This window comes from Phyllobates terribilis, unplaced genomic scaffold, assembly GCF_046119375.1.
Source record: "Phyllobates terribilis strain yellow unplaced genomic scaffold, ASM4611937v1 Scaffold_1__5_contigs__length_1240528914, whole genome shotgun sequence".
Taxonomy (NCBI): Eukaryota; Metazoa; Chordata; class Amphibia; order Anura; family Dendrobatidae; genus Phyllobates; species Phyllobates terribilis.
The window spans coordinates 359,968,961-359,996,645 of record NW_027362761.1 but is presented as its reverse complement, the minus strand read 5'-3'; the positions used below and the strand labels follow the sequence as shown (position 1 = coordinate 359,996,645).

Below are 27,685 nucleotides of genomic sequence, written 5' to 3'. Positions count from 1 at the left end.
GGCGGTAAGCGGTGATAACAGCTGAGAGGCTGAGATTAACGCACCCCGATGCCTATACTCAGCAGAGCCGATGTGTGTAATCTCTAGGTAGCAGAGCAGTGTGCCAAAAATCATTTTCCGCAATTGGCCAGGCATGAATCTCCCGCTTGGGTCAATTTAAAGTTCTGTAGGCTCTGTGTGTTGGCAGATGGTGCCAACTCCCGGCTTTGGGCATTGGGGGTATGTAGCAAAGCCACGTAGGACTGGGTTAAATCCTAGTACTGCAGGTCTTGATTAGATACACCTGGCTAGCTTTGACTAAAAACCAGGACCTGTGTTCACTAGGTGTATCAGTCTGCTGGATGAAGCAGAATCGAGTGTGATGCTGGTGAGTGACCAGCCAAAATATGAACTGTAGTTGAGAGAGAGTCATGCCAGAGTCACTCTCTGAATGGAGACTGCATGAGTCAGCTAGGAAATCTGATCAGTCTGTGTGTTGGAGCTGCAGAGAACTGTGTGGAAGCTGCAGCCTGTAGAGAAAGGACTCTTATTTGAGTAAAGTTTTCTCTGGGAGAAAGGACTGTAATCTGTTCTGGTGAGCCCGCACTGACATATCTGCCCTGCTAAATGAACTGTTTATTTTCTGTTATACTTTTTGCCCAGAAGAGGCTGTTTTTAGTTTTTGAATTCTTTGGAGTTTTATGAAAGCAATAAAATTGCACATGCTTAGACAGCATTGCCTGTGTGAATGCTACCCAATGCCTACCTGAGAACATGGATCCCTACAATATATATAGATATACAATCATGTGAGCAGGCTGCGTGACCTAATCGTGCTACCCTTTGCCTGCACCATCTCGAGACTTGTCTCCCAATGAGCATATCTGGGACGTCAATTGCAAAGGGAGCTGCCAGCAGTTGATTTTGATGATTTTCATGTCCAATTGTATTCATTGTGACCGAACATTCCTCAGACGTTCATTAACAACCTCATAGATACCATGCCAATGCATGTAAGTGCGTGTACTTCTGCATGTGGCACTTGTTTTCATCTTTTCATCATTTGCATATCATTAACATGATTTTCTTCTTCGTACTTCAATTTCAATGTTAAGGGGTTTGTCTCTGATAGATATATATATACATATATATCTATCTATCACCATAAAGCCTGTGGACAAAGGTGGTGCTGTCGTCATCATGGATACTCATGATTATGTGACTGAAATCAAACGGCAGTTATCTGATACAAATGTGTATGTCAAACTTAATGGGGATCCAAATTGAATATCATTGGAAGACTAAAACAAAATCTTATATGAAGCTAAATATTTTGATGTAATAGATGATAATCTTTATAAATATTTAAAAGTAGAAAATACAATTATGCCTGTCATATATGTAGTACCAAAAATACATAAATCATTGACCAATTCACCTGGACATCCCATAGTGTATGGAAGTGATTCTATTATTTAGTCACAGGAATTTTTTTGGACAAGATTTTTGGTCCACTTGCTAGACATACCTCTTCTTTCATACAAGATACAACTGATTTTTTTATGTAAACTTAAGGAAATTGAACTTGAGCATAGAGTTATTTTGGCATCTTTTGATGTTCTTTCTTTGTACACGTCAATTAGTCATAAGGGTCTTGCTGCGATTGGTAAAAAACTATGTTGTAAATCCTATACATTGAAATCAATTGAATTTATTTTGAAGTTGTTGGAGGTGGTACTCAGAAATAATTACTTCCATTTAGAGATGAGTATTATATGCAGCAACGTGGGACCGCGATGGGCACGAATATGGCGCCGGCTTATGCTAATCTTATGATGGTGGTCATGGAGGAGGATCTGGTCTATGTGTCGCACCACTTCGGAAATGTCCTGAGGTGGTGCAGATACATAGATGACGTCTTCCTCCTATGGTCCAGTAATCCATCTGAATTGATATGTTTTCCTGAATTTCTGAATGGTTTTGATAATGATATAGAATTCACATTGGTATTTCTGGAGACCGAGTTCCAGTTTTTAGATGTTCTTGTGAAATTGAATGATATGAAATCATCTACTGAAATTAATATCAAACCTACAGATAAAAATAATATTCTGAAATATATGAGAGTCATCATCCACGCCAAATAATTGAGTCCTTACCTTATAGTCAGTACATGCGTGTTAAAAGAATAGTAAGTGATGATGGGGTTTTCCTAACCTCCCTTGAGAACATGACCAATAAATTTAAATGGAGAAATTACCCAAAGAATCTACTTAAGAAGTGGCAAAATAAAGTTAAGGTATAGCGCCGGCGTCTCTGCCTTCTGCCTCCCTTCCCCAGCTGAGACGTTGACTCACCGCCGTGTCCCATACTTCCTGCTCCTGCCTTCCTGCTCCTGCCTCGGCTGCTGATGTCCAGGGTAACACGCACTGCGCGCAGATCCCTGGGCACTGTGCTTAGGGCGCGCGCTCCCTCCTTTTTAAAAGGGCCGCGCACGGCGTCCTAAAGGGTTCTGAGCCAATGGCTGGGAGACGATCACTATTTAAGGCACCTCCACCTGCATGGAGGTGCCTGTGCAACGTTGTAAATCTGTTTCTAACACGCTTGGTAGTGCTCAGGTCCCAGTGCTTGTATTTCCAGCATACCTGTCCTGTATATCAGCTGTGCCCACCTGCATGTGCCTACCAGGATGCCAGTCATGTCTGTCGTGCCAGTCACTGTACCAGCTGTGCCAGCCAGTGCTTGCCAAGTCTACCATTCCTGGCCACTTCTGCCTCTTGTCCCTTGGGGGTCGGCTGCCATCCACTAGAGGTCAGTTCTGGTGTAGCACCTGATCCCGTCTCCCTCGTCTCTCCTCCTATCACGGTATCGTGAGTCGCTGTGCATCCGAGGTCGGACTTGGTGAGGCACCTAGTCACGCCCCTCCAGGCTCTTCTCGGATCACGGCACAGTGGTTCCACCAACCAGTCCGTTACATAAGGTACTTGAGCGTGATGTTATCCTTACAAACAGACCAAATGCAGATAAAAAGATCAAAAGAATCCCAATGGTGACAACTTTCTGTGATGAAATTGGTAAAATAGTGAATATTGTCAGACAACATATTACAACATATACGTAAATGTTTACCAGATGTACTGGTCCATTCTGATATTGGCCTGTAAGGCAGCGCTAGTCATCATACTGGGGGATACTCGCTGCACCGGGTCAATTAAAGCACACATGCAATGTCTTTCCGGTATTTCACAATGCAGCAGTTTATTATTTATCATAAACCGCTTATCACACATATAATGTCCATGAGCCTTTCCAGTGGCAGCTATGCCCACTTGGCTCCAATTACAGCCTTCAGCAGAGAAACTATAACAATGTCCATATAACGTACCGCTTTTACCTTTTGCCGGGTCTTAACGGTTTTGTTCTGCCACTGTTGTGGCTTTTAGGCTTCCCAGGTGGGGGTCTCGAGCCCTCGTACCTTCGAAGGCTACTGGTATGTCTTCACACTTAACATCCAGCCTCTGCCTTTCAGGACTCTTGTCTTTCAAGCCTCTGTCCTCCAAGGCCACTGGCATCGCTTACACCTAAGGATCCAGCTTCGACCTTTCAGGCTTCACCAGGCTTCACACTAACGGTGTCCCACACGGGAACAGGCCTCACGCCTTACACACACCCCCTGTGTCAAGACTACCAGGGGTTTATATCCTGTAGTACACACCCACCAGACTTGTGCTGATGTCACAGTCATGTGATCAGACATTCTGTGTGCACAGGACTTGCACTATGTCACAGTCATGTGACCAGTCACCTGAGGGGGAGGTACATGGTCAACCAAAACACATCCTGGACCATTACCGTAATGCCGTAAGTCGCTGCATTGCATATCCCCCCCTCTGTTCAAACTTGTGGGGTTGAACACATAGTATACACAATTACCTCATAACCCACAGTTCACACCGAGACCATGTACTTGACAATTCCGCTGTTCAGCGCCTGGAACATTAGTCATCGACATTAGCCCATTCCTTAGGGACCTACCATTCGTCATTGTCACTGACCTCGTCAAGTCACATTTCCGGGTCATAAACTTGTCAGACCTTCCCCGCTCCCAGCAGTCAGTCGTAACCTTGTCAGACCTCCCCTGCTCCCAGCGGTCAGTCATAACCTTGTCAGACCTCCCCCGCTCCCAGCGGTCAATACAGCAGTGTGACTCACATGCCCTGGTATCTAAGGTCCGGTTCGACTCCGTACTGTCCCGTCCTCTATTGGGTCGTTTGTATGGGCCACTGACCCCTGAGTTTCTGGAGGTCTCACTACCTCTAAACCCACGCCCACTACTCTCAGGACATCTTGAAAGGTCCCTAACTTCAGCTGTAGCTGTTCTGTTATTTAGGGGGCCCTTTCTCTGTCTGATCTCACAATTTCTAGACGGCTGCCACTTTCTGCCGCTCAGGCGATTCTGTCTTTCCACTCGCAGTCTAGCGAGATTCAACTGTTCTACCTCTCGCAGGTAGGTCACTCGGTACTCCATCAGCATGCGTACAGATGCAAGACCTTCTTCCGTTCCTACAGCGGAGAATGACACCATGCCATCTTCATCTGGTATCCAGTCCTGACGATCACGTGGACTGCTTACTCTCATCACACAAGACGTCTTTACCATCGTCTGCATGGCTCGGCCATTTCTCCCAATGAGCTTTCTCACCAGAACATGAGGCACCCGGATGACCTCTTCCCACAGACTGTGAGCTTTTCTCATAAGCTCCAGTTGTCTAACGGCTTGTTCCGTCTTCAACCAGAGAAACGCTTCGTGCGAATACATCGCCAGTGTATGTCACTTAGGATTGCCACCCTCTTCACTGTGACTTCGGTCATGGACAGGACCACCAGCTGTTTAGCTTCTGAGGTCGAGTACACCTTACAGGCTCCCACGGCCTTCTTAAACGCTTCATGCACGGACTCACTGGTGCACTCTTCTCTCAAATCCTTGGGTACATCTATGAGGCATTTGTACCGAGACATTTTTGTCTCACCAGTGGTTTCCAGACGATCAACCAGCTCAATTTTCAGAGACAACTGACTTTCGGCTTCTTCACCCTGTATGCTTCCCCTGAGCTGACTCACAGCTACAACTTCAAGAATTTTCGTCTTGACCACTTCCAATTCATATTTATCTTCTGTTGACACACTCTTAACTCTCCTCAGGTCCACCTTCTCATGGTATAAGGGAGTGAGTGCACCTTGTTTTTCCTTTTCCTTCTCCAAGGAGGCCTCGTTCACTGAGTGATACCTTGCCAGGTGACTTTTAAGCCCGAAAACTTCTTCCTCTAGCTCAGCTACTCGCCTCTCAGCAGCCCATCTCTGAAGCTCTTCCTGCTTCAGCTGCTCCATTAACAGTAGTGTTCTCTCAGACCTCTCTGTCTCCAATGCGCCCACTCGGCTCTCAATAGCCAGTCTCTGAAGCTTCTCTTGCTTCCAATGGGCTTGTAGCGACTCCTTGAGCTCCTTAATCTCGGCTCTTACTTCCACCGAATCACCCGAGCTCGTATTATTCGAGGAGGTATCTATTTCATACCTCCCATCTCCAGTGGCCAACTCCTGCCCCTGGTCTGTGGCTTCTCTGATAGACTCCAACTTTTTCCACTCAGCTTCCATCTTGCTGATTCTTTCCTTAAGGCACATCTCTGCCCTCTGGAAATTAACATAGAACGTCTGCAGCTCCTTCACCTGAGCATCCAGACCTAGGGTTTTTCTGCGCAGATCACCATTTTCATCACGGGTGTCCTGCAGAGTGGTCTCAACCACTTGGCGCATGTGCTCTGCATCAGTTTTATCCTCCTCTAGTTTTTCCTTAACCTTGAGGAGATCCTCATAGTCTCTCTTGATTTGTTGCAGTTCCCTATTGAACTTTTCATGCCTCTTTTCTGCCTCACGATCGTGACCAGACACTTCATCTTTTATTGCCTCTTTCAGGGCGGATAGCTCCCGGTCTCGCTGGTACAGAGAGGTCACCAGCCGCTCCTTCTCCTGCATTAGAGGCTTTACTTGGTCCTGGAATTGCTGCAGCTCCCTCATGAGTCCACCATATTCCTTCTTGGAGTCACACAGCTACCGGTTGAACTGTTCGCGCAGTCGTTCTAGGTTTTGTTCACGCCCAGAAACTTCATCCTGCAGCGCCTCTTTGAGGGCAGACAGCTCTAACTGTACCCGGGAGAAGCGATATTTCACCTCGCATAACTCATCTTCACACTCCGCTTTGTCAATCTCTAATTGAAAAACCTCCTCCTTGATTTTGCGGCGGTCCTCCTCTATTTCGTAGAACGCTTCCTTCCATTGGTTAACCTCCCCGTCGCTTCCTCCAGGTCTCGCTGCCAGTTCCTCACAACCTAGTATATTTGCTGCTGTTCAGACTCCAGGTTCAGCTGGTCTGAGGACACGTTCCCTAGGTTTTCCCTTAGTTGCTGCACGTCACTCTGATACTGCTGCCTGATAGGCTCCAGCTGTTGGTCAGGACTGGCCGCCTCCTCTTTCAGGGCTGTCAGATCCTTCTGACTCAGTAATGTACCGGAGGTTGCTATTGGCAACGTCACCTCCTCTTCTGCTTCTAAAGGAGGATCCACACTTGAAACAAAGGCACACAGAACTACATTTTCTTTATTTTCACTTGCAGCAAAGACTACAGGAACAACCTTTTTGTGGCCCTGCGCCGTCGACGATGAGAGGAGGACTCTCTCCCCTCGTCTAGCCCCTCCTGACTGAACTGACTGAACTCTCTTTCTACTTTTGTAGTGTCACCGTCAGTTGCGGGGTCTGCGTCACTCCCTATGGTGTCGTGGACCAACAAGTCACCTCCCACCTTGACGTCACCCCCTTCTACTGGAGCTACTCCATTATCAACGGTCACATTGTCATTTTTAGGCGGTACCAACCCACCACCAGTAAATTTTTTTGATTTTCTATACTCCACGTTTTGTTTTTTGTTTTGAACAACCGCCCCTTTTTTAGACTCCGCCCCCTTTTAAACAACCACACCGGTAGGGGAATTTTTGCAAGAAAAATCAACAATAGTCTTAGGACTCAGTTCACAACAGCTCTTACCACCTCCCCGGGCACTCTGGGACAACAATGGGGCCCCGGGGAGTAAACGGAATGGTCTACTGCCGCCACTCCATACGATGCCCACAGCTCCTGCTGTTCCTGCACCATGTCCCGCAGACGTTTCTCAAATTCCTGCTGCGGTTTTAACCGGCACGCTAATCGCTCAAAAGCTTCATTTTCTTTTGCTGCTCCATTCACAGCCATCGCGGTACACTATTCATACACACCGCTCTCCCCAGAAAATTTTCGTGGCCCCACCGAGCCACAGCAAGCCAGGTTTGAGTGCGATGACAATTTTCGTAACCCCTGCCGAGTTACCGCAAGATGCTTTAATCTTCTTGACCCTGCCGAGCCACAGCAAAAACCGGGTTTGAGTGCGACGACAATCTTCGCAACACCACCGAGTTGCAGCCAGATGCTTTAATCTTCGTGACCCCGCCGATTCACAGCAAGATGCTTGTATCCACACTCGTCGTCCTGTGCCGTTGCCCCTAGCAACCGGGCTGCAGTTGCTGCTAGCAACCGGGCTGCAGTTGCCCCTAACAACCGGGCTGCAGTTGCCCGCATTCTCGAACCACATGTAAGGCAGCGCTAGTCATCATACTTGGGGATACTCGCTGCACCGGGTCAATTAAAGCACACATGCAATGTCTTTCCAGTATTTCACAATGCAGCAGTTTATTATTTATCATAAACCGCTTATCACACATATAATGTCCACGAGCCTTTCCAGTGGCAGCTATGCCCACTTGGCTCCAATTACAGCCTTCAGCAGAGAAACTATAACAATGTCTATATAACGTACCGCTTTTACCTTTTGCCGGGCCTTAACGGTTTTGTTCTGCCACCTCTGTGGCTTTTAGGCTTCCCTGGTGGGGGTCTCCAGCCCTCGTACCTTCGAAGGCTACTGGTATGTCTTCACACTTAACATCCAGCCTCTGCCTTTCAGGCTCTTGTCTTTCAAGCCTCTGCCCTCCAAGGCCACTGGCATCGCTTACACCTAAGGATCCAGCTTCGACCTTTCAGGCTTCACCAGGCTTCACACTAACGGTGTCCCACACGGGAACAGGCCTCACGCCTTACACACACCCCCTGTGTCAAGACTACCAGGATTTATATATCCTGTAGTAGACACCCACAGGACCTGTGCTGATATCACAGTCATGTGATCAGACATTCTGTGTGCACAGGATCTGCACTATGTCACAGTCATGTGACCAGTCACCTGAGGGGGAGGTACATGGTCAGCCAAAACACATCCTGGACCATTACCGTAATGCCGCAAGTCGCTGCATTACATGGCCCCAAAAAAATCACAGACCCAAACTTTGACAGATGACCACCTGTTCTACATTTACCTACAGTGGTGGCCAAAAGTATTGGCACCCCTGCAATTCTGTCAGATAATACTCAGTTTCTTCCTGAAAATGATTGCAATCACAAATTCTTTGGTATTATTATCTTCATTTAATTTACTTGAAAGGAAAAAACACAAAAGAGAATGAAGCAAAAATCAAATCATTGATCATTTCACACAAAACTCCAAAAATGGGCCAGACAAAAGTATTGGCACCCTCAGCCTAATACTTGGTTGCACAACCTTTAGCCAAAATAACTGCGAACAACCGCTTCCGGTAACCATCAATGAGTTTCTTACAATGCTCTGCTGGAATTGTAGACCATTCTTCTTTGGCAAACTGCTCCAGGTCCCTGATATTTGAAGGGTGCCTTCTGCAAACTGCCATTTTGAGATCTCTCCACAGGTGTTCTATGGGATTCAGGTCTGGACTCATTGCTGGCCACCTTAGAAGTCTCCAGTGCTTTCTCTAAAACCATTTTATAGTGCTTTTGGAAGTGTGTTTTGGGTCCTTGTCCTGCTGGAAGACCCATGACCTCTGAGGAAGACCCAGCTTTCTCACACTGGGCCCTACATTATGCTGCAAAATTTGTTGATAGTCTTCAGACTTCATAATGCCATGCACACGGTCAAGCAGTCCAGTGCCAGAGGCAGCAAAGCAACCCCAAAACATCAGGGAACCTCCGCCATGTTTGACTGTAGGGACCGTGTTCTTTTCTTTGAATGCCTCTTTTTTATTTTCCTGTACACTCTATGTTGATGCTTTTTCCCAAAAAGCTCTACTTTTGTCTCATCTGACCAGAGAACATTCTTCCAAAACGTTTTAGGCTTTCTCAGGTAAGTTTTGGCAAACTCCAGCCTGGCTTTTTTATGTCTCAGGGTAAGAAGTGGGGTCTTCCTGGATATCCTACCATACAGTCCCTTTCCATTCAGACGCCGACGGATAGTACGGGTTGACACTGTTGTACCCTCGGACTGCAGGGCAGCTTGAACTTGTTTGGATGTTAGTCGAGGTTCTTTATCCACCATCCGCACAATCTTGCGTTGAAATCTCTCGTCAATTTTTCTTTTCCGTCCACATCTAGGGAGGTTAGCCACAGTGCCATGGGCTTTAAACTTCTTGATGACACTGCGCACGGAAGACACAGGAACATTCAGGTCTTTGGAGATGGACTTGTAGCCTTGAGATTGCTCATGCTTCTTCACAATTTGGTTTCTCAAGTCCTCAGACAGTTCTTTGGTCTTCTTTCTTTTCTCCATGCTCAATGTGGTACACACAAGGACACAGGACAGAGGTTGAGTCAACTTTAATCCATGTTAACTGGCTGCAAGTGTGATTTAGTTATTGCTAACACCTGTTAGGTGCCACAGGTAAGTTACAGGTGCTGTTAATTACACGAATTAGAGAAGCATCACATGATTTTTCAAACAGTGCCAATACTTTTGTCCACCCCCTTTTTTGGGTTTGGTGTGGAATTGTATCCAATTTGGCTTTAGGACAATTCTTTTTGTGTTTTTTCATTGAAGACAAATTAAATGAAGATAATAATACCAAAGAATTTGTCATTGCAATCATTTTCAGGAAGAAACTGAGTATTATCTGACAGAATTGCAGGGGTGCCAATACTTTTGGCCACCACTGTATGTCTCAACTGTATCAATTGTTCAAATATACTGTAATGAAAGGAGATTGTTTCCAGAATCCCATTAATCATTATTTGACCTGTTCATCTGAATATGTTATATACAGTGAAGGAAATAATTATTTGATCCCTTGCTGTTTTTGTAAGTTTGCCCACTGACAAAGACATGAACAGTCTATAATTTTAATTGTAGGTTAATTTTAACATTGAGAGATAGAATATCCCCCAAAAAATCAATAAAATCACATTGTGTAAATTAGATACATTTATTTGCATTTTGCAGTGAGAAATAAGTATTTGATTCCTCTGGCAAACAACACTTAATACTTGGTGGCAAAACCCTTGTTGGCAAGCACAGCAGTCAGACATATTTTGTAGTTGATGATGAGGGTTGCGCACATGGCAGGAGGAATTTTGGTCCACTTCTCTTTGCCGATCATCTCTAAATCATTCAAATTTTGAGGATGTCGCTTGGCAATTCGGAGCTTCAACTCCTTCCATAAGTTTTCTATGGGATTAAGGTCTGGAGACAGGCTAGGCCACTCCATGACCTTACCGTGCTTCTTTCTGTGCCACTCCTTTGTTGCCTTGGCTGTATGTTTTGGGTCATTGTCTTGCTGGAAGACCCATTTTTAATGTCCTGGCAGAGGGAAGGAGGTTGTCACTCAGGATTTTACGGTACATGGCTCCATCCATTCTCCCATTGATGTGGTGAAGTAGTCCTGTGCCCTTAGCAGAGAAACACCCCCAAAAAATAATGTTTCCACCTCCATGGTTGACAGTGGGGACGGTGTTCTTTAGGTCATAGGCAGTATTTCTCTTCCTCCAAACACGGCGAATTGAGTTAATGCCAAAGAGCTCAATTTTTGTCTCATCTGACCACAGCTCCTTCTCCCAATAACTCACAGAATCATCCAGGTGTTCATTGGCAAACTTCAGATGGGCCTGCACATGTGCCTTCTTGAGCAGGGGGACCTTGCGGGCACTGCAGGATTTTAAACCTTTAAGGCGTAATGTGTTACCAATGGTTTTCTTGATGACTGTGGTCCCAGCTGCTTTGAGATCATTAACAAGTTCCCCCCGTGTAGTTTTAGGCTGATCTCTCACCTTCCTCATGATCAAGGATACCCCACGAGGTGAGATTTTGCATGGTGCCCCAGATCGATGTCGATTGACAGTCATTTTGTATTTCTTCCATTTTCTTACTATTGCACCAACAGTTGTCTCCTTCTCACCCAGCGTCTTACTTATGGTTTTGTAGCCCATTCCTGTTTTGTGCAGGTCTATGATCTTGTCCCTGACATCCTTAGAAAGCTCTTTGGTCTTGCCCATGTTGTAGAGGTTAGAGTCAGACTGATTAATTGAGTCTGTGGACAGGAGTCATTTATACAGGTGACTATGTGAGACAACTGTCTTTAATGCAGGTTACAAGTTGATTAGGAGCATCTAACTGGTCTGTAGGAGCCAGTATTCATAATGGTTTGTAGGGGATCAAATGGTTATTTCTCACTGCAAAATGCAAATAAATTTATCTAATTTATACAATGTGATTTTCTTGATTTTTTTTTTTTTTTGATATTCTATCTCTCAATGTTAAAATTAACCTACCCTTAAAATTATAGACTGTTCATGTCTTTGTCAGTGGGCAAACTTACAAAAACAGCAAGGGATCAATTATTATTAATTATTAATGTCTTTTCATGGTCATTCCCATTCCCTCTGTGGGACACTTATGGATCTTATTTTTGACTTTCAGGTTCCTTTTTGGCAGCTGGCTTTACAGATGGAAGCATAAATATTTTGGATGCTGTGACATTAGAAGATGAAACCAAAGAACAATTCAAGTATGCAAAAGGATCAATCACCCATGTCACTTTCTCCCATAATTCACAATACCTTGCTACAGCAGTAAGTATCTGAGGATCTATATATACATATTTACGTTGCATACACAATGTTTGGAATCAGTACATTTCTTTGTTTCTGAAAGAATTTTATCAAGGTGCCATTATATTATATTACATATTATATACCTTTTATAAGTGTAGTTAAGAGTATGGCCTGTATTATGTTTAATTTAATAAATGTGTGGGAAAACATGAATATAGGCAACTTATTAGAGACTTTGTGCACTTTTCTCACTGTGTGAAACCACAGCCCATTGTTAGCAAACCTTTCTTTCCTGACTGCACATTTTTCAGGAAAATAGCAAAAGATGGAAGGTTCTGCCCCACGACATACCCTTGTGCTGGTCCTGGTATGTTGCCTGTATTCATATTTTTTAAAGTTGTAATTTATATCACAATAGCTAACCCATTAAAAACATTACTATTGTTTCACATGACTGATATAGCTATGAGAAAAAAAAATATTTAGGGCTCTTTCACATACAGTGCCTACAAGTAGTATTCAACCCCCTGCAGATTTAGCTGGTTTGATAAGATGCAAATAAGTTAGAGCCTTCAAACTGCAAACGAGAGTAGGTTTTATGAACAGAAGCATAAATCTTACAAACCAAAAAGTTATGTTGCTCAGTTGAATTTTATTAAATTTTAAACATAAAAGTGTGGGTCAATTATTATTCAACCCCTATGTTTAATATTTTGTGGAATAACCCTTGTTTGCAATTACAGCTAATAATCGTCTTTTATAAGACCTGATCAGGCCGGCACAGGTCTGTGGAGTTATCTTGGCCCACTCCTCCATGCAGATCTTCTCCAAGTTATCTAGGTTCTTTGGGTGTCTCATGTGGACTTTATTCTTGAGCTCCTTCCACAAGTTTTCAATTGGGTTAAGGTCAGGAGACTGACTAGGCCACTCCAACACCTTGACTTTTTCCCTCTTGAACCAGGCCTTGGTTTTCTTGGCTGTGTGCTTTGGGTCGTTGTCTTGTTGGAAGATGAAATTACGATCCATCTTAAGATCCTTGATGGAGGAGCGGAGGTTCTTGGCCAAAATCTCCAGGTAGGCCGTGCTATCCATCTTCCCATGGATGCGGACCAGATGGCCAGGCCCCTTGGCAGAGAAACAGCCCCACAGCATGATGCTGCCACCACCATGCTTGACTGTAGGGATGGTATTCTTGGGGTCGTATGCAGTGCCATCCAGTCTCCAAACGTCACGTGTGTGGTTGGCACCAAAGATCTCGATCTTGGTCTCATCAGGCCATAGAACCTTGAACCAGTCTGTCTCAGAGTCCTCCAAGTGATCATGAGCAAACTGTAGACGAGCCTTGACATGACGCTTTGAAAGTAAAGGTACCTTACGGGCTCGTCTGGAACGGAGACCATTGCGGTGGAGTACGTTACTTATGGTATTGACTGAAACCAATGTCCCCACTGCCATGAGATCTTCCCGGAGCTCCTTCCTTGTTGTCCTTGGGTTAGCCTTGACTCTTCGGACAAGCCTGGCCTCGGCACGGGAGGACACTTTCAAAGGCTGTCCAGTAGTTCCATAAGCCTTCCACTTACGGATGATGCTCCCAACAGTGGAGACAGGTAGGCCCAACTCCTTAGAAAGGGCTTTGTACCCCTTGCCAGCCTTGTGACCCTCCACGATCTTGTCTCTGATGGCCTTGGAATGCTCTTTTGTCTTTCCCATGTTGACCATGTCTGAGTGCTGTTCACAAGTTTGGGGAGGGTCTTAAATAGTCAGAAAAGGCTGGCAAAAGAGATCTTTAATCCACACATGTGAAGCTCATTATTCTTGGTGCCTGAACTACTTCTTAATACTTTAGGGGGACCAAACAGAATTCTTGTGGTTTGAGGGGTTGAATAATAAATGACACTCTGAATTAACTTTTAACGTTTTAAAAAAACAAAAAAAAAGTTGCTGCAGTGCATTTCCCACTTCCAGGCTGATCAACAGTACAAATGTCACAATGCCAAGTTAATTCCGCATGTGTCAACCACCTAAATCTGCAGGGGGTTGAATACTACTTGTAGGCACTGTAGTGTGTTTTTATATCTGGTGGTTTATAACACCCCTCCAGTGTTTTTTTTATTTATTTTAGTGCTGGAGTGGTATCACTAATTCATGTTCCCTGCCCCTAGCATTATACTTACCAGACTCCGTCTTCTGCCCTCCTGGCGCCGCTCCGGTTCCGCTCCACCACTTTGTGAGTCTCCTTCTGGCTCTTATAGACTTACATTGAGTTTAACTTCTGGCTCACCCAGCAAACACTCGAAATGCAGAAGACAACCGGATAACAGATGAAGACTGTGGCTGGTAAGTATTTTACTAGGTGTTGGGAACTTAGATTAGTGACATCACTAAAGCGGTAAAATAAAAAAAAACACTGGAATGGTGCTTTAAGCAGCATGAAAAGAAAATGTAAAAATGCCAGTATTTTTCAAAATGTAGCATGCTTTCTTATAAGGTTTCTACATGTACAGTACAGACCAAAAGTTTGGACACACCTTCTCATTTAAAGATTTTTCTGTATTTTCATGACTATGAAAATTGTACATTCACACTGAAGGCATCAAAACTATGAATTAACACATGTGGAATTATATACTTAACAAAAAAGTGTGAAACAACTGAAAATATGTCTTATATTCTAGGTTCTTCAAAGAAGCCACCTTTTGCTTTGATGACTGCTTTGCACACTCTTGGCATTCTCTTGATGAGCTTCAAGAGGTAGTCACTGGAAATGGTCTTCCAACAATCTTGAAGGAGTTCCCAGAGATGCTTAGCACTTGTTGGCCCTTTTGCCTTCACTCTGCGTCCAGCTCACCCCAAATCATGTCGATTAGGTTCAGGTCTGGTGACTGTGGAGGCCAGGTCATCTGGCGTAGCACCCCATCACTCTCCTTCTTGATCAAATAGCCCTTACACAGCCTGGAGGTGTGTTTGGGGTCATTGTCCTGTTGAAAAATAAATGATGGTCCAACTAAACGCAAACCGGATGGAATAGCATGCCGCTGCAAGATGCTGTGGTAGCCATGCTGGTTCAGTATGCCTTCAATTTTGAATAAATCCCCAACAGTGTCACCAGCAAAGCACCCCCACACCATCACACCTCCTCCTCCATGCTTCACGGTGGGAAGCAGGCATGTAGAGTCCATCCGTTCACCTTTTCTGCGTCGCACAAAGACATGGTGGTTGGAACCAAAGATCTCAAATTTGGACTCATCAGACCAAAACACAGATTTCCACTGGTCTAATGCCCATTCCTTGTGTTCTTTAGCCCAAACAAGTCTCTTTTGCTTGTTGCCTGTCCTTAGCAGTGGTTTCCTAGCAGCTATTTTACCATGAAGGCCTGCTGCACAAAGTCTCCTCTTAACAGTTGTTGCAGAGATGTGTCTGCTGCTAGAACTCTGTGTGGCATTGACCTGGTCTCTAATCTGAGCTGCTGTTAACCTGCGATTTCTGAGGCTGGTGACTCGGATAAACTTATCCTCAAAAGCAGAGGTGACTCTTGGTCTTCCTTTCCTGGGGCGGTCCTCATGTGAGCCAGTTTCTTTGTAGCGCTTGATGATTTTTGCAACTGCAAAAGTTTTCAAAGTTTGCCCAATTTTTCGTACTGACTGACCTTCATTTCTTAAAGTAATGATGGCCACGCGTTTTTCTTTACTTAGCTGCTTTTTTTCTTGCCATAATACAAATTCTAACAGTCTATTCAGTAGGACTATCAGCTGTGTATCCACCTGACTTCTGCACAACACAACTGATGGTCCCAACCCCATTTATAAGGCAAGAAATCCCACTTATTAAACCTGACAGGGCACACCTGTGAAGTGAAAACCATTTCCGGTGACTACCTCTTGAAGCTCATCAAGAGAATGCCAAGAGTGTGCAAAGCAGTCATCAAAGCAAAAGGTGGCTACTGTGAAGAACCTAGAATATAAAAGACATATTTTCAGTTGTTTCACACTTTTTGTTAAGTATATAATTCCACATGTGTTAATTCATAGCTTTGATGCCTTCAGTGTGAATGTACAATTTTCAAAATCATGAAAATACAGAAAAATCTTTAAATGAGAAGGTGTGTCCAAACTTGTGGTCTGTACTGTATGTTTGGGGAATTTTTTTTTTATTTAGTGCAATTTTGTACATGTATTTTTACCGTGATTTCTCAAGTCTTAGGTCTCATGCAGACATCCGTGGATCTTGTGTCCGATCCCACTGTCTCCCAACCGAAGCATGACAGCTTCATGTATTTCTATTAGGCTGTCACGCTCGAGTCGGGAGACCTGCAGCCAATCCGTGCATTGAGGTCCGAGATCAGATCGAGATCCATGTTCGTTTGCATGAGCATATATAATGAATGGTAAAAACACCAGAAATAAAAGCCAAACCCAGAAAATGATTTTATCTAATCTCAGATTATCCATGGCTACATACCAGGAGTGGATGATAACCCATGTAAGCAGGACATACGCTGCCAAGGACATGATTTTTTATCTGTGCAGAATGACTGTATTAGCGATGTTCTGTGTGCATGGAAGTGCAGCAGTCTGTTTAAACAGGCTATTAAATAACCGGCTTCCATGCAGCCAGTAGGAGGTCATTTAACGGCTGCAATCGTGCGGTTTAATTGCAGCCTTACAGATGCATTCAAAATTATTCAACCCCCATTGCAAATTAGGTTTATTTGCAAAACTTATAAACGTTTTGTTGTTTTCAATTAACCAATCAAAGAAGAACAAGCTCAACACAACTAATATAACAAGTGGTTTCTCCGAAGTGTACACAAAATGCCACTGCAGACTAAGGGTATGTGCACACGATCCGGAGCCGCTGCGGGTTTGATGCTGCGTGTTATGCAGCGTCAAACCCGCAGCGGCCAGGTGTTACAGCATAGTGGATGGAATTTCTAGAAATCCCATGTCCACTGTGCGTATCTGGGCACCTGCGGGTCACCTGCGGAAACTGACATGCGGCACGTCTTTCCAGACCGCAGGATGTCAATTTCTTTTGCAGGTCCGCATGCAGGCTTTACCCATAGACCTAACCTCTATGGCACCGCTCATTTGTATAACGAGTGGAAGCCTCGCGGCTATTCTGCAGCTTCGGGGCAGCAGCCGGCTCCAGACAGTGAGAACATAACCTAAGAATTATTCAATCCCTTCATGACCAGAGTCTTTAGTACTTTTAACTAATATAAACTGCTGCAAACGTGATGCATAACCAGACACCTGCTTCTGGTAACGTTCCTGAGGACTCTTAGCTATGGGTAATGACCACTAATTGACAAGTATTTTTAGGTTGTCAAGAAATTGATCAAAAAGTTAAGAGAAGAGATCGTTGCCTTACACAAACAAGGAAAAGGATAGTTCAGCGCTAAAAAGAACACTGGCTAAAACTACCTGGACGTGGCAGAAAAGAGGAAGCGGTCACCCGCTGCCATCATATTCCTGAGGAAGCCATTGTCAGAAACCCTTGAGTGACTGCAAAAGACCTGCAGCAAGATTTGATGACAAAAGGCACTGAGATTTCTGTTTGCTCAGTTGGTCCCAATATGCTCAAAACCATATAAATTGGCCACAGAAGTTCTGGGATGCTGTTATATGTAGAGATGAAATAAAACTTTTAATTTTCTCCTTCCCCTATGATGGGACCACGGAGAGAGGGGATCCGCCCTTCAAGAACAGGAAACCTACAGATAAAAAGAGTGGTACCTCTCTCCCGCATCAGTTGGTTTTGGTTTTCTTTGACGGGGACCTACAGGAGAAGAAGGAAGAAAAGAAAAAGGAAAGGAAAAAGAAAAGCAGAACAATACGGATTTACCAGGCCCGGCCAGATCAGTTCAGGCAGCGGGGGTTCCCTGCCTCGGCTGGTGCGGTGTCCTGTAGCGCCACCGCTGGGGTTAGTGGGCCTCTAGGGTGGCAGGGAGATGCAGCGCAGGAGAAGATTGGAGCTGCCGCGTTCTCCAGTGGTGTCGGGGCCAAGGTTGGTGAGTATACCGGGGCTTCCGGGGCCCAGGTCGGTGAGTATGCCTGGGCTTCCAGGTCGGTTGCATGCCTGGGCTTCCGCTGGACGCCTCCCCTCTGACGCGAACCGCAATGCACCACTGGGTATCGGCGGTCTTGGCGCGCGCGCGCCCCAGAAGGGCCGCGCGCCGCGATGCCCTCTGGGAGCGGCACGCTTGAATGCACGCGCAGGAACCGGGGGACGGTTTGCCCAGCAGAAGGAAGCGTTGGGGGGGGCGGGATGGACTCCCCTGGGGGGGGGCGTCCCCCATGCTGGAGGTGCACAGCCAGCCAGGTGGGGGGGGCGGAGCCCTACAGGGGTTAAATTGCCGGGAATGCACCAGGGAAGTGCTTCCTGGCACCCTTCAGCTATGAGCGAGCAGGAGTTACAGGAGGTGCAGTCCCTGCACCCCCACTCACCATCACCTCCGTAACATGGGAAGCGTACGAAAGGACCCCCCAGTGACCCTTCACGCCAACACAGCGGTGGAAGCGGGCAGTCTGGCAGGTCTTCGCAACGTGGCAAGGACTCCAGCGTGGCGTCAACCTCGAGGAAAGACCCAGCTACTGGAACGGGTTCCTCTTCAAATCCGGTATTCCCTCTTACAGCGGGTAGGTAAGTGATCTTCGTGAAAGCTCACTTGTAACTCGGGACACCCCCTCTCCTTTCTTCTCTCTTCAGGGAAGGAAGAGTACGGGCAAGTCCAAACACAGGACCTGCGCGCTTTGCGCAGAGGATCAGCCCACCACATGGCAAAAAAGACTATGCAACTCGTGCATTGAACAAACAATTTGTGAGGAGACCCCTAAGTTCGCCTCAGAGCTCAGATCCCTGATTAAATCCCAGGTCGAGGATACCTTCAAGTCCCTGCAGAAGGGGGGAAAGAAATGAGAAAATAACAGGAATCTATCCCCTGTATCAGGATCTAGCAGTTCGGACGGGGAGGTGGTAGACTCAGATTCGTCCTGTTTATCTTCGTCCTCATCATCTTCTGAGGGTGGGGGTCCTAGCTGTTTCCCTATAGAGGGTATGGATAATTTAATTAAGGCTGTCAGGTCCACTATGGGGTTGGTAGATCCTCGCCCTAAGAAATCAGTCCAGGATATGATGTTTAGTGGCCTGGAACAGAAGAAAAGAAGATCTTTTCCTCTCAATGATAAAGTCCACTCCCTGATTAAGAGAGAATGGAAAAAGCCAGAAAGGAAGGGTTTGTTGTCCCCTAAGAGAAAATACCCCTTTGAGGACCCGGTGTGCTCCTTCTGGGGGAAGGCGCCAAAGTTAGACGTTGCAATAGCTAAAGCCTCTAAAATATTTTCCCTGCCATTTGAAGACATGGGGGTGTTAAAAGACCCAATGGACAAACAAGCGGACTCCTTCCTGAGCTTGGGAGGCGGCAGGAGGAGGGTTAAAACCCGCAGTGGCAGCCACATGTACAGTCAGATCTTTAATGGTCTGGCTAGATCAGGTGGAGGCGCAACTTAGAAACAAAACGTCAAGGGATGATATACTAGGCTCCATCCCAGTAATGAAGGGCGCAGCAGCTTTTTTGGCTGACACTTCAGCCGATTTCGTCAGACTGTCAGCCAGGGCTGCGAGCTTCTCTAACGCAGCCAGGCGGGCCCTCTGGCTTAAATGCTGGCCAGGTGACCTCCAAACCAACCCTAATCCTTGCGAGGGGGAATTCCTATTTGGATCTACTCTGGATGATATCCTTGACAAAGCTGGGGATAACAAAAAACGCTTCCCGGTCCTCTCCGGTACTTCATACAGGAAGTCCTTTCGGAGCAGGAAATTTATGCGCAGGAAACCCCCCAAAGATCAGGATAGGTGGGAGGAAAGGAAGAAAAAGGCCAAAGGGTTTATGTTTAACAGGTCCCCCAGCGATAACAGGAAGCCCGCCCAATGAGAGTCAGCCCCAGGTGGAGGGGAGACTTCTTCTTTTCCTCCCAGCCTGGGAAAAAATATCAAACAGCCCTTGGATTTTAGACCTGATAAAAACAGGACTAAAATTCCAGTTCCACTCCATTCCCTATCCGAACTTTGTCATAACCCCCATGAGGTCATCAGGGGTAGAACAACTAGCACTAGAACAGGAAATTCTAGGCCTAATAGAGAAAGCAGTCCTTCAGGAAGTCCCTGCACAGGAGGAAGGCGAAGGATTCTACTCTCCTCTGTTCTTCAGGAAAAAAACAGACGGGACATTAAGGACAATTGTAAACCTGAAAGAATTGAACAAATTTCTAAAAGTGCAAACCTTCAAGATGGAGTCAATAAAATCGTCAGTGAAATTATTGTTCCCAGACTGTTTTATGGCTGTCCTGGATCTCAAGGACGCCTATTATCACGTCCCCATTCACAGAGACTGCCAGAAATTCCTGAGAGTAGCAATATCGCTGAAAGGACTAGTCAACTACTCCCCTTCGGTCTAGCGATAGCCCCAAGGGTTTTCACAAAAATAGTGGCAGAGGTAATGGCCCATCTGAGGGAGCAAAACATCCTCATCACCCCGTACCTGGACGATCTGCTAATAATAGGCAACTCGTTCAGCCATTGCAAGGACCATCTAGCAAGGGTCATGAGTTCCTTGACAAATTTAGGCTGGCTTCTGAACCTAAAAAAGTCCAGGTTGGAGCTGGATCAAGTGCAAGAATATCTAGGTATCCTATTAGATTCAAGGAATCAGGAATGCCGTCTCCCGTCAGGGAAAATCCAGAACATGATAGCCCGGATAGCTCATGTGAAAGACCATCCCTCTATGACTCTGCGGGGAGCAATGTCCCTTCTAGGTTCCATGACTGCTTGTATCCCAGGGGTCCGTTGGGCTTAGCTGCACACCAGGGACTTGTAATGGGAAATCTTGGGGGCAGGAAAGTCACTAAAAGGGCGCTTAGAAGGTCGGCTAATATTGTCATCAAAAACCTTGCTTTCCCTAACATGGTGGACGGAGGTGGACAATTTAACCAGAGGCGTTCCATGGACAATCTCAGCGTCGCTGGTCCTAACTACAGATGCAAGCCCCAGGGGGTGGGGTGCTCACCTAAACGACCAAATAGCTCAGGGGGCCTGGTCAGAGGATTTGGAAGGGGTATCTTCCAACATGAAGGAACTTCTGGCAGTAAAATTCGCTGTCTCAAAATTCCTAAACACCCTACGGGGACACCATGTAAGGGTTTTTTTCAGACAACAAGGTAGTAGTGGCATACTTAATTCGCCAGGGGGGGACCCGGTCCCATTCCCTACTACAGGTGTCAAAATCCATCCTCCAGGTAGGAGAGAACAATTTGGAGTCCCTGTCTGCACAGTGGACATATTCTGCTCAATCAGCCCCAAGGGGGACCCAGCGGCATTAGATGCCTTCTCAATCCCATGCAACCACCAGCTAGCCTATGCCTTTCCTCCGATCGCTCTGATTCCGGCGATTCTGAGGAAAGTCAGGGAAGACAAGGTAAACATAATTCTGATAACCCCCTTCTGGCCGAAGAGGCCGTGGTTTTCCTGGCTGAGGATAATGTCCACCTCCGACCCCTGGGTTCTTCCGGAGATTCCGGATCTCCTTTTCCAGGGACCGGTCCTCCACCCTCAGGTAGCAAATCTACACTTGACAGCCTGGATTTTGAGAGGGCGCTATTAATTGATAGAGGGTTTTCCCCGAATTTAATCTCCACTCTACTACAGAGTAGTAAACCCGTAACCACCAGACTTTACGGTAAAACCTGGAAAAAATTTCTCTCATTTGCGGGGTCGAAGGTACTAGGGGAGGCCACTATTGCTTCCATCTTAGAGTTCCTGCAAAAGGAATTGGAGCGGGGTCTGGCCACAAGCACTCTAAAGGTTCAGGTGGCAGCACTAGGAGCCCTATACGACTGCGACCTGGCCAGAAATAGGTGGATTTCTAGGTTCATCAAGGCATCACACAGGTCTAGGCCCATCCCCTCCCGTAATACTCCTCCTTGGGACTTAAATTTAGTTCTTTCAGCCCTAACCAAATATCCCTTTGAACCTTTAGCGGATGCATCTCTAAAAGTCCTATCTCTTAAGACGTCTCTCTTAGTAGCCCTCACATCGACACGTAGAGTTAGCGACATACAAGCCTTATCAGCAGGGCGTCCCTTTACGCAAATTCTAGAGGACAGGGTGACACTTAGGACTGACCCAGCATACCATCCTAAGGTGGGATCACACTTCTATAGATCGCAGGAGGTCACCCTCCCTTCCTTTTGCTCGAATCCCAAAAAAAGGGGGGAAGAAAACCTTCACATCTTAGATGTCAGAAGGTGGCATACTCATCTAGCGGGGAGAACGCCCCGGAGGATTTAAAGGCTCACTCGACTAGGGCAGTGGCAGCCTCCTGGGTGGAGAAAGCCGGTGCTTCAATTGAACAGATATGTAGAGCTGCAACCTGGTCTTCCCCTTCTACATTCTTTAAGCACTACCAGCTGGATCTAACATCTTCTTCGGACCTTACCTTTGGTAGAAGGGTTCTGGAAGCGGTGGTCCCTCCCTACACGACACTTCTCTGCAATTCTCTCCGTGGTGCCGTCATAGGGGAAGGAGAAAGACGTAGTTACTTACCGGTAACGGGATTTCTCAGAGCCCATGACGGCACCCGTACATTCCCTCCCTTCACACATGGGTGTGCACATTTATTTATTACCTATATTTAGTCACAAGGTGTGTCTGGTAAACTTCTTAAAAATTTTAAAATTTGTGTTACTAACCTGGGGGTCCTCTATGTGCTATCTTACCAACTGATGCGGGAGAGAGGTACCGCCCTTTTTATCTGTAGGTTTCCTGTCCTTGAAGGGCGGATTCCCTCTCTCCATGGTGCCGTCATGGGCTCTGAGAAATCAGTAGTATGTCTGGAGGAGAAAGAACGAAGCAAGTCAGATAGTTTGACAGCTTACCATATACCGATATCTGCATTTGAAATGAAATCCTCATGGTTCATCTGAGTGTGCAGGGTGCCTCTCAGCCCAGCAGGTAGTCGAACAGCAACAGAAATTGGCATGACTAAAGAACCAATAGCATTCTAAATGTGTTGACTGATAGGAACACACTCCTGATGTCTATTATAGGACTTTTTTGTGTACATTGCCATCTTTTAACTCATAAAGAATAAAAAGATGTGAAGGTTGTGATGAGTGCTGGGCTGCCCTTGGATTATTTCTGTTGCTGAAAAGAATGCCCGGCTTACAGTGAAGCATTGTGGTGGCTTTGTGATGATCTAAGCCTGCTTAAAGTTCTCTAGCACTGGAAATCTGCAGCATGTGGAGAGCAAGATGGATTCAATCAAGTATCAGGAAATACAGGGAGAAAACTTCTGTGAGGAGGCTCTGGCATCATTGGACCTTTTCAACAAGACAATGATTCCAAGAATATCTCAAAGTTCATCAAGACTTGCGAAAGAAGTCCTGGAAGTTTCTGGAGTGGCCATCATAGTTGCCTGACTTGAGCCCCCATAGAAAATCTCTGATTAGAGTTGAAGGGGGTGGTTGCAGCACACAAACCTAAGAATAGTAGTGATTTGGAGGGCATTGCTCATCAGAAATAGGCTAAGATTCCTCGAGAATCCTTTTCAGTAGTTCATAACAGCCTGATGGGCTCTATTAATTATTAGAAGTCATTTAGGGATTGAATAATACAGAGACTGGTAAAAGTGGCAATTTTTGTTGAATTTGGAGAAACCACTTGTTATATTAGATGTGTTGAGATAGTGAGATTGTTCTTGCTTGTTTGGTTTATTGCAAGCAGCAGAAAGTCTATAAATATTGTTAATAAACAAAAAAATTCTCTCCTAATTTACTATAGGTGTTGAAAAATGTTAATTATAATTGTATTTTAGTCCTCGTTTCTGTATCTAGAGAAAACACTGCGGACTACTATGCTGGTGGCTCCTGCATTGTGAAGATTAATCCACACATTGCAATATGCCAGTCTCATGCCACTAGTGGCCTACAGGTCACATATGGCCTCCACGTGCCTCATGTGCAGACTCTAAGAATAGGCAAACTTATATGAAATATATGGAAACATAAACTCCAATAAATAATTTTCTAGGATCAAGAATTCACAGTGACACTATTACAGCAAATGAAACAAACGGGTGGAGGAAGAGCATCCTGGGAATTCTTTGCCAGATACCGAAGCCACTATAAGCCTATTCAGAATTTAATTTTCGGCATACATCTGGATAGCAGTGAACCAAGGCTCCTATCACTTGGCGTGGATCGGATGTTGGTTAGTAGAATTGGTGTATCTACATTTAGACATTATCCATCTACCTAATGATCTATTTAAAGCTTCTGTTACATTTTTCCTATAGGTGGAGTATGATCTTACAAACAGCAGTAAAGACCATATTATAATTCAGAGCAATGACCGTATTGACCAGAGTGCCATCCCGCAGTGTGTAGTATGGTACCCTCCTTTCACTAAGGAAAGCTTTATCCTTGTAGCCAATGATGAGTACAAATTGAAACTTTACAATGCAACTACTAAAATGTGCAGGTAAGTAGGGAAAATTCTCTCCCTGTTTATTATCACTTCACATTACTTTATGTAATCATGTTTGTCATGCAAGAAATACCAAAAATAAGGGTTGTCATTAAGATTTAAAAAGAGAAAACACAGTAGTTTGACAATCAATGGCTTCACCCAACCAATAACCATGAGTGGAGAAAAGGTTTTTTGTTATCCTTGATATTCTCTGAAACAAGGCCAAGAAAGGAAAAATTCTGCCGGTGTATGTAAACTTTTGAGCACAACTGAAGACCATACTTGTCAAACTCTGGCCCGTTGGCCAAATTTGGCCCGCAGGATGGTTTTATTTGGCCTGCGACACCAGAATCACCACCCCTATGTGGGGCCATTATTCTGTATGCAGGACTATGTGGGGCCCATTATTCTGTATGGATGACTATGGAGGGCCATTATACTGTATGGAGGACTGTGGGGCCATTATACTGTATGGAAGACTATGTGAGGCCCATTATTCTGTATGGAGGACTATGTGGGGCCCATTATTCTGTATGGATGACTATGTGGGGCCCATTATTCTGTATGGAGGACTATGCGGGGCCCATTATACTGTATGGAGGACTATGTGGGGCCTATTATACTGTATGGGGGACTATGTGGGGCCCATTATTCTGTATGGAGGACTATGTGGGGCCATTATTCTGTATGGAGGACTATGTGGGACCCATCATTCTGTATGGAGGAAAAGGGCCCATTATTCTGTATGGAGGACTATGTGGAGCCCATTACACTGTATGGAGGACTATGTGGGGCCCATTATTCTGTATGGATGACTATGTGAGGACCATTATACTGTATGGAGGACTATGCTTGGCCCATTATATTGTATGGAGGACTATGTGGGGCCCATTATTCTGTATGGATGACTATATGAGTCCCATTATTCTGTATGGAGGACTATGTTGGGCCTATTATACTGTATGGAGGACTATGTGGGACCCATTATTCTGTATGGAGGACTATGTGGGGCCATTTCTCTGTATGGAGGACTATGTGGGACCCATCATTCTGTATGGAGGAAAAGGGCCCATTATTCTGTATGGAGGACTATGTGGAGCCCATTACACTGTATGGAGGACTATGTGGGGCCCATTATTCTGTATGGATGACTATGTGAGGACCATTATACTGTATGGAGGACTATGCTTGGCCCATTATTCTGTATGGATGACTATGTGAGTCCCATTATTCTGTATGGAGGACTATGTTGGGCCTATTATACTGTATGGAGGACTATGTGGGACCCATTATTCTGTATGGAGGACTATGTGGGGCCATTTCTCTGTATGGAGGACTATGTGGGACCCATCATTCTGTATGGAGGAAAAGGGCCCATTATTCTGTATGGAGGACTATGTGGGGCCCATTACACTGTATGGAGGACTATGTGGGGCCCATTATTCTGTATGGATGACTATGTAAGGCCCATTATTCTGTATGGAGGACTATGTGAGGCCCATTATACGGTATGGAGGACTATGTGGGACCCATTATACTGTATGGAGGACTATGTGGGACCCATTATACTGTATGGAGGACTATGTGGGGCCATTATTCTGCATGGAGGACTATGTGGGACCCATTATACTGTATGGAGGACTATGTGGGACCCATCATTCTGTATGGAGGAAAAGGGCCCATTATTCTGTATGGAGGACTATGTGGGGCCCATTACAATGTATGGAGGACTATGTGGGACACATTATTCTGTTTGGAGGACTATGTGGGGCCCATTATTCTGTATGGAGGACTATGTGGGGCCCATTATTCTGTATGGAGGACTATGTGGGACCCATCATTCTGTATGGAGGAAAAGGGCCCATTATTCTGTATGGAGGACTATGTGGGGCCCATTACACTGTATGGAGGACTATGTGGGGCCCATTACACTGTATGGAGGACTATGTGGGGCCCATTACACTGTATGGAGGACTATGTGGGGCCATTATACTGTATGGAGGACTATTTGGGGCCCATTATTCTGTATGGAGGTGTTACGGATCCGGGTGGTGGAACCTCTGTGCTGCGGTGCAAGGAGGGACCCAGAGGGGCGTAACTAAGTATCAACTCGGACCGACCTAGGTCGTACGGCGGCTATCGACTCCGTGACCAGGGAGGGACCGAGCAGAGGGACCAGGTGCTACTCTGGTTACGACCTTGTAAGAGAGCAGGTGACTCCCACGGGTCAGATGGCTGGGACTGACCGATACTGCAGATGGGCACAGCAGGCAGGCTGACGAGAGATCCGGGTAGATGAACTGGCAGAGACAGCAGGCGACAGTCGGGAGCCTCTAGGTAGGCTGTCAGGTGGTCACGGCACGTGACGGACAGGAGCCTCTAGGTAGGCTGTCAGGTGGTCACGACAAGTGACAGGCGGGAGCCTCTAGGTAGGCTGTCAGTTGGTCACGGCAAGTGACGGGCAGGAGCCTCTAGGTAGGCTGTCAGGTGGTCACGGCAAGTGACAGGCGGGAGCCTCTAGGTAGGCTGTCAGGTGGTCACGGCAAGTGATGGGCAGGAGCCTCCAGATAGGCCGACAGGTGGTCACGGCAGGTGACGGGCGGGAGCCTCCAGGAAGGCTGACAGGTAACAGGCAGGTGCTTCCAGGTAAGCAGGCGGGCAAAGCCCATAGACAGACTGGCGGACTGAACGGAAGACAGACTGTTGGGCTGGAGAGTAGTCAGGCTGGCGGACTGGACTGATAGTCAGGCTGGCGGGCAGGACTAGTGGTCAGACTAGCAGCGGGACCTGAGGGCTGAAGCAGAGGTAAGTAAACTGTGCATCAACTATTGCTCGGGCACCTCCATATTGGAGGAGGTGCTTTAAATATGGGAGGGTCTCCGGCAATTTGCCGGGGACTCCTTAGGGCGGCGCGCGCGGCCGCTTTAAGAGGAAGGGAGCGCGCGCGCGCCCTAAGCACAGTGCCCGGGAAGCTGCGCACACCGGCAGAAGGAGGAAGAGGAGCGCTGGAGGATGCCGGGCGGGGAGCGCGGCGGTGAGAGGGGCGGCGTCTCTGCCTGGCAGGGGGCAGAGTCGCCGATGCTACAGGAGGACTATGTGGGGCCCATTATTCTGTATGGGGGACTATGTGGGACCCATTATTCTGTATGGAGGACTATGTGGGGCCCATTATTCTGTATGGAGGACTATGTGGGGCCAT

The 27,685-nt window shown here is 46.1% G+C and overlaps 1 protein-coding gene across 3 annotated transcripts in view; it reads left to right on the top strand.

The window, feature by feature from the left end:
- The window catches only part of CFAP251 (cilia and flagella associated protein 251), a 112,202-nt gene that overhangs the window by 43,910 nt on the left and 40,607 nt on the right, over positions 1–27,685 (top strand). For all 3 annotated transcript variants that reach the window (XM_073676265.1, XM_073676266.1, XM_073676264.1), the window contains 3 exons: positions 11,831–11,982; positions 24,049–24,228; positions 24,314–24,498. In XM_073676265.1, coding sequence (XP_073532366.1) covers positions 11,831–11,982; positions 24,049–24,228; positions 24,314–24,498 — 517 coding nt within the window. The remainder of the gene's footprint in view (positions 1–11,830; positions 11,983–24,048; positions 24,229–24,313; positions 24,499–27,685) is intronic.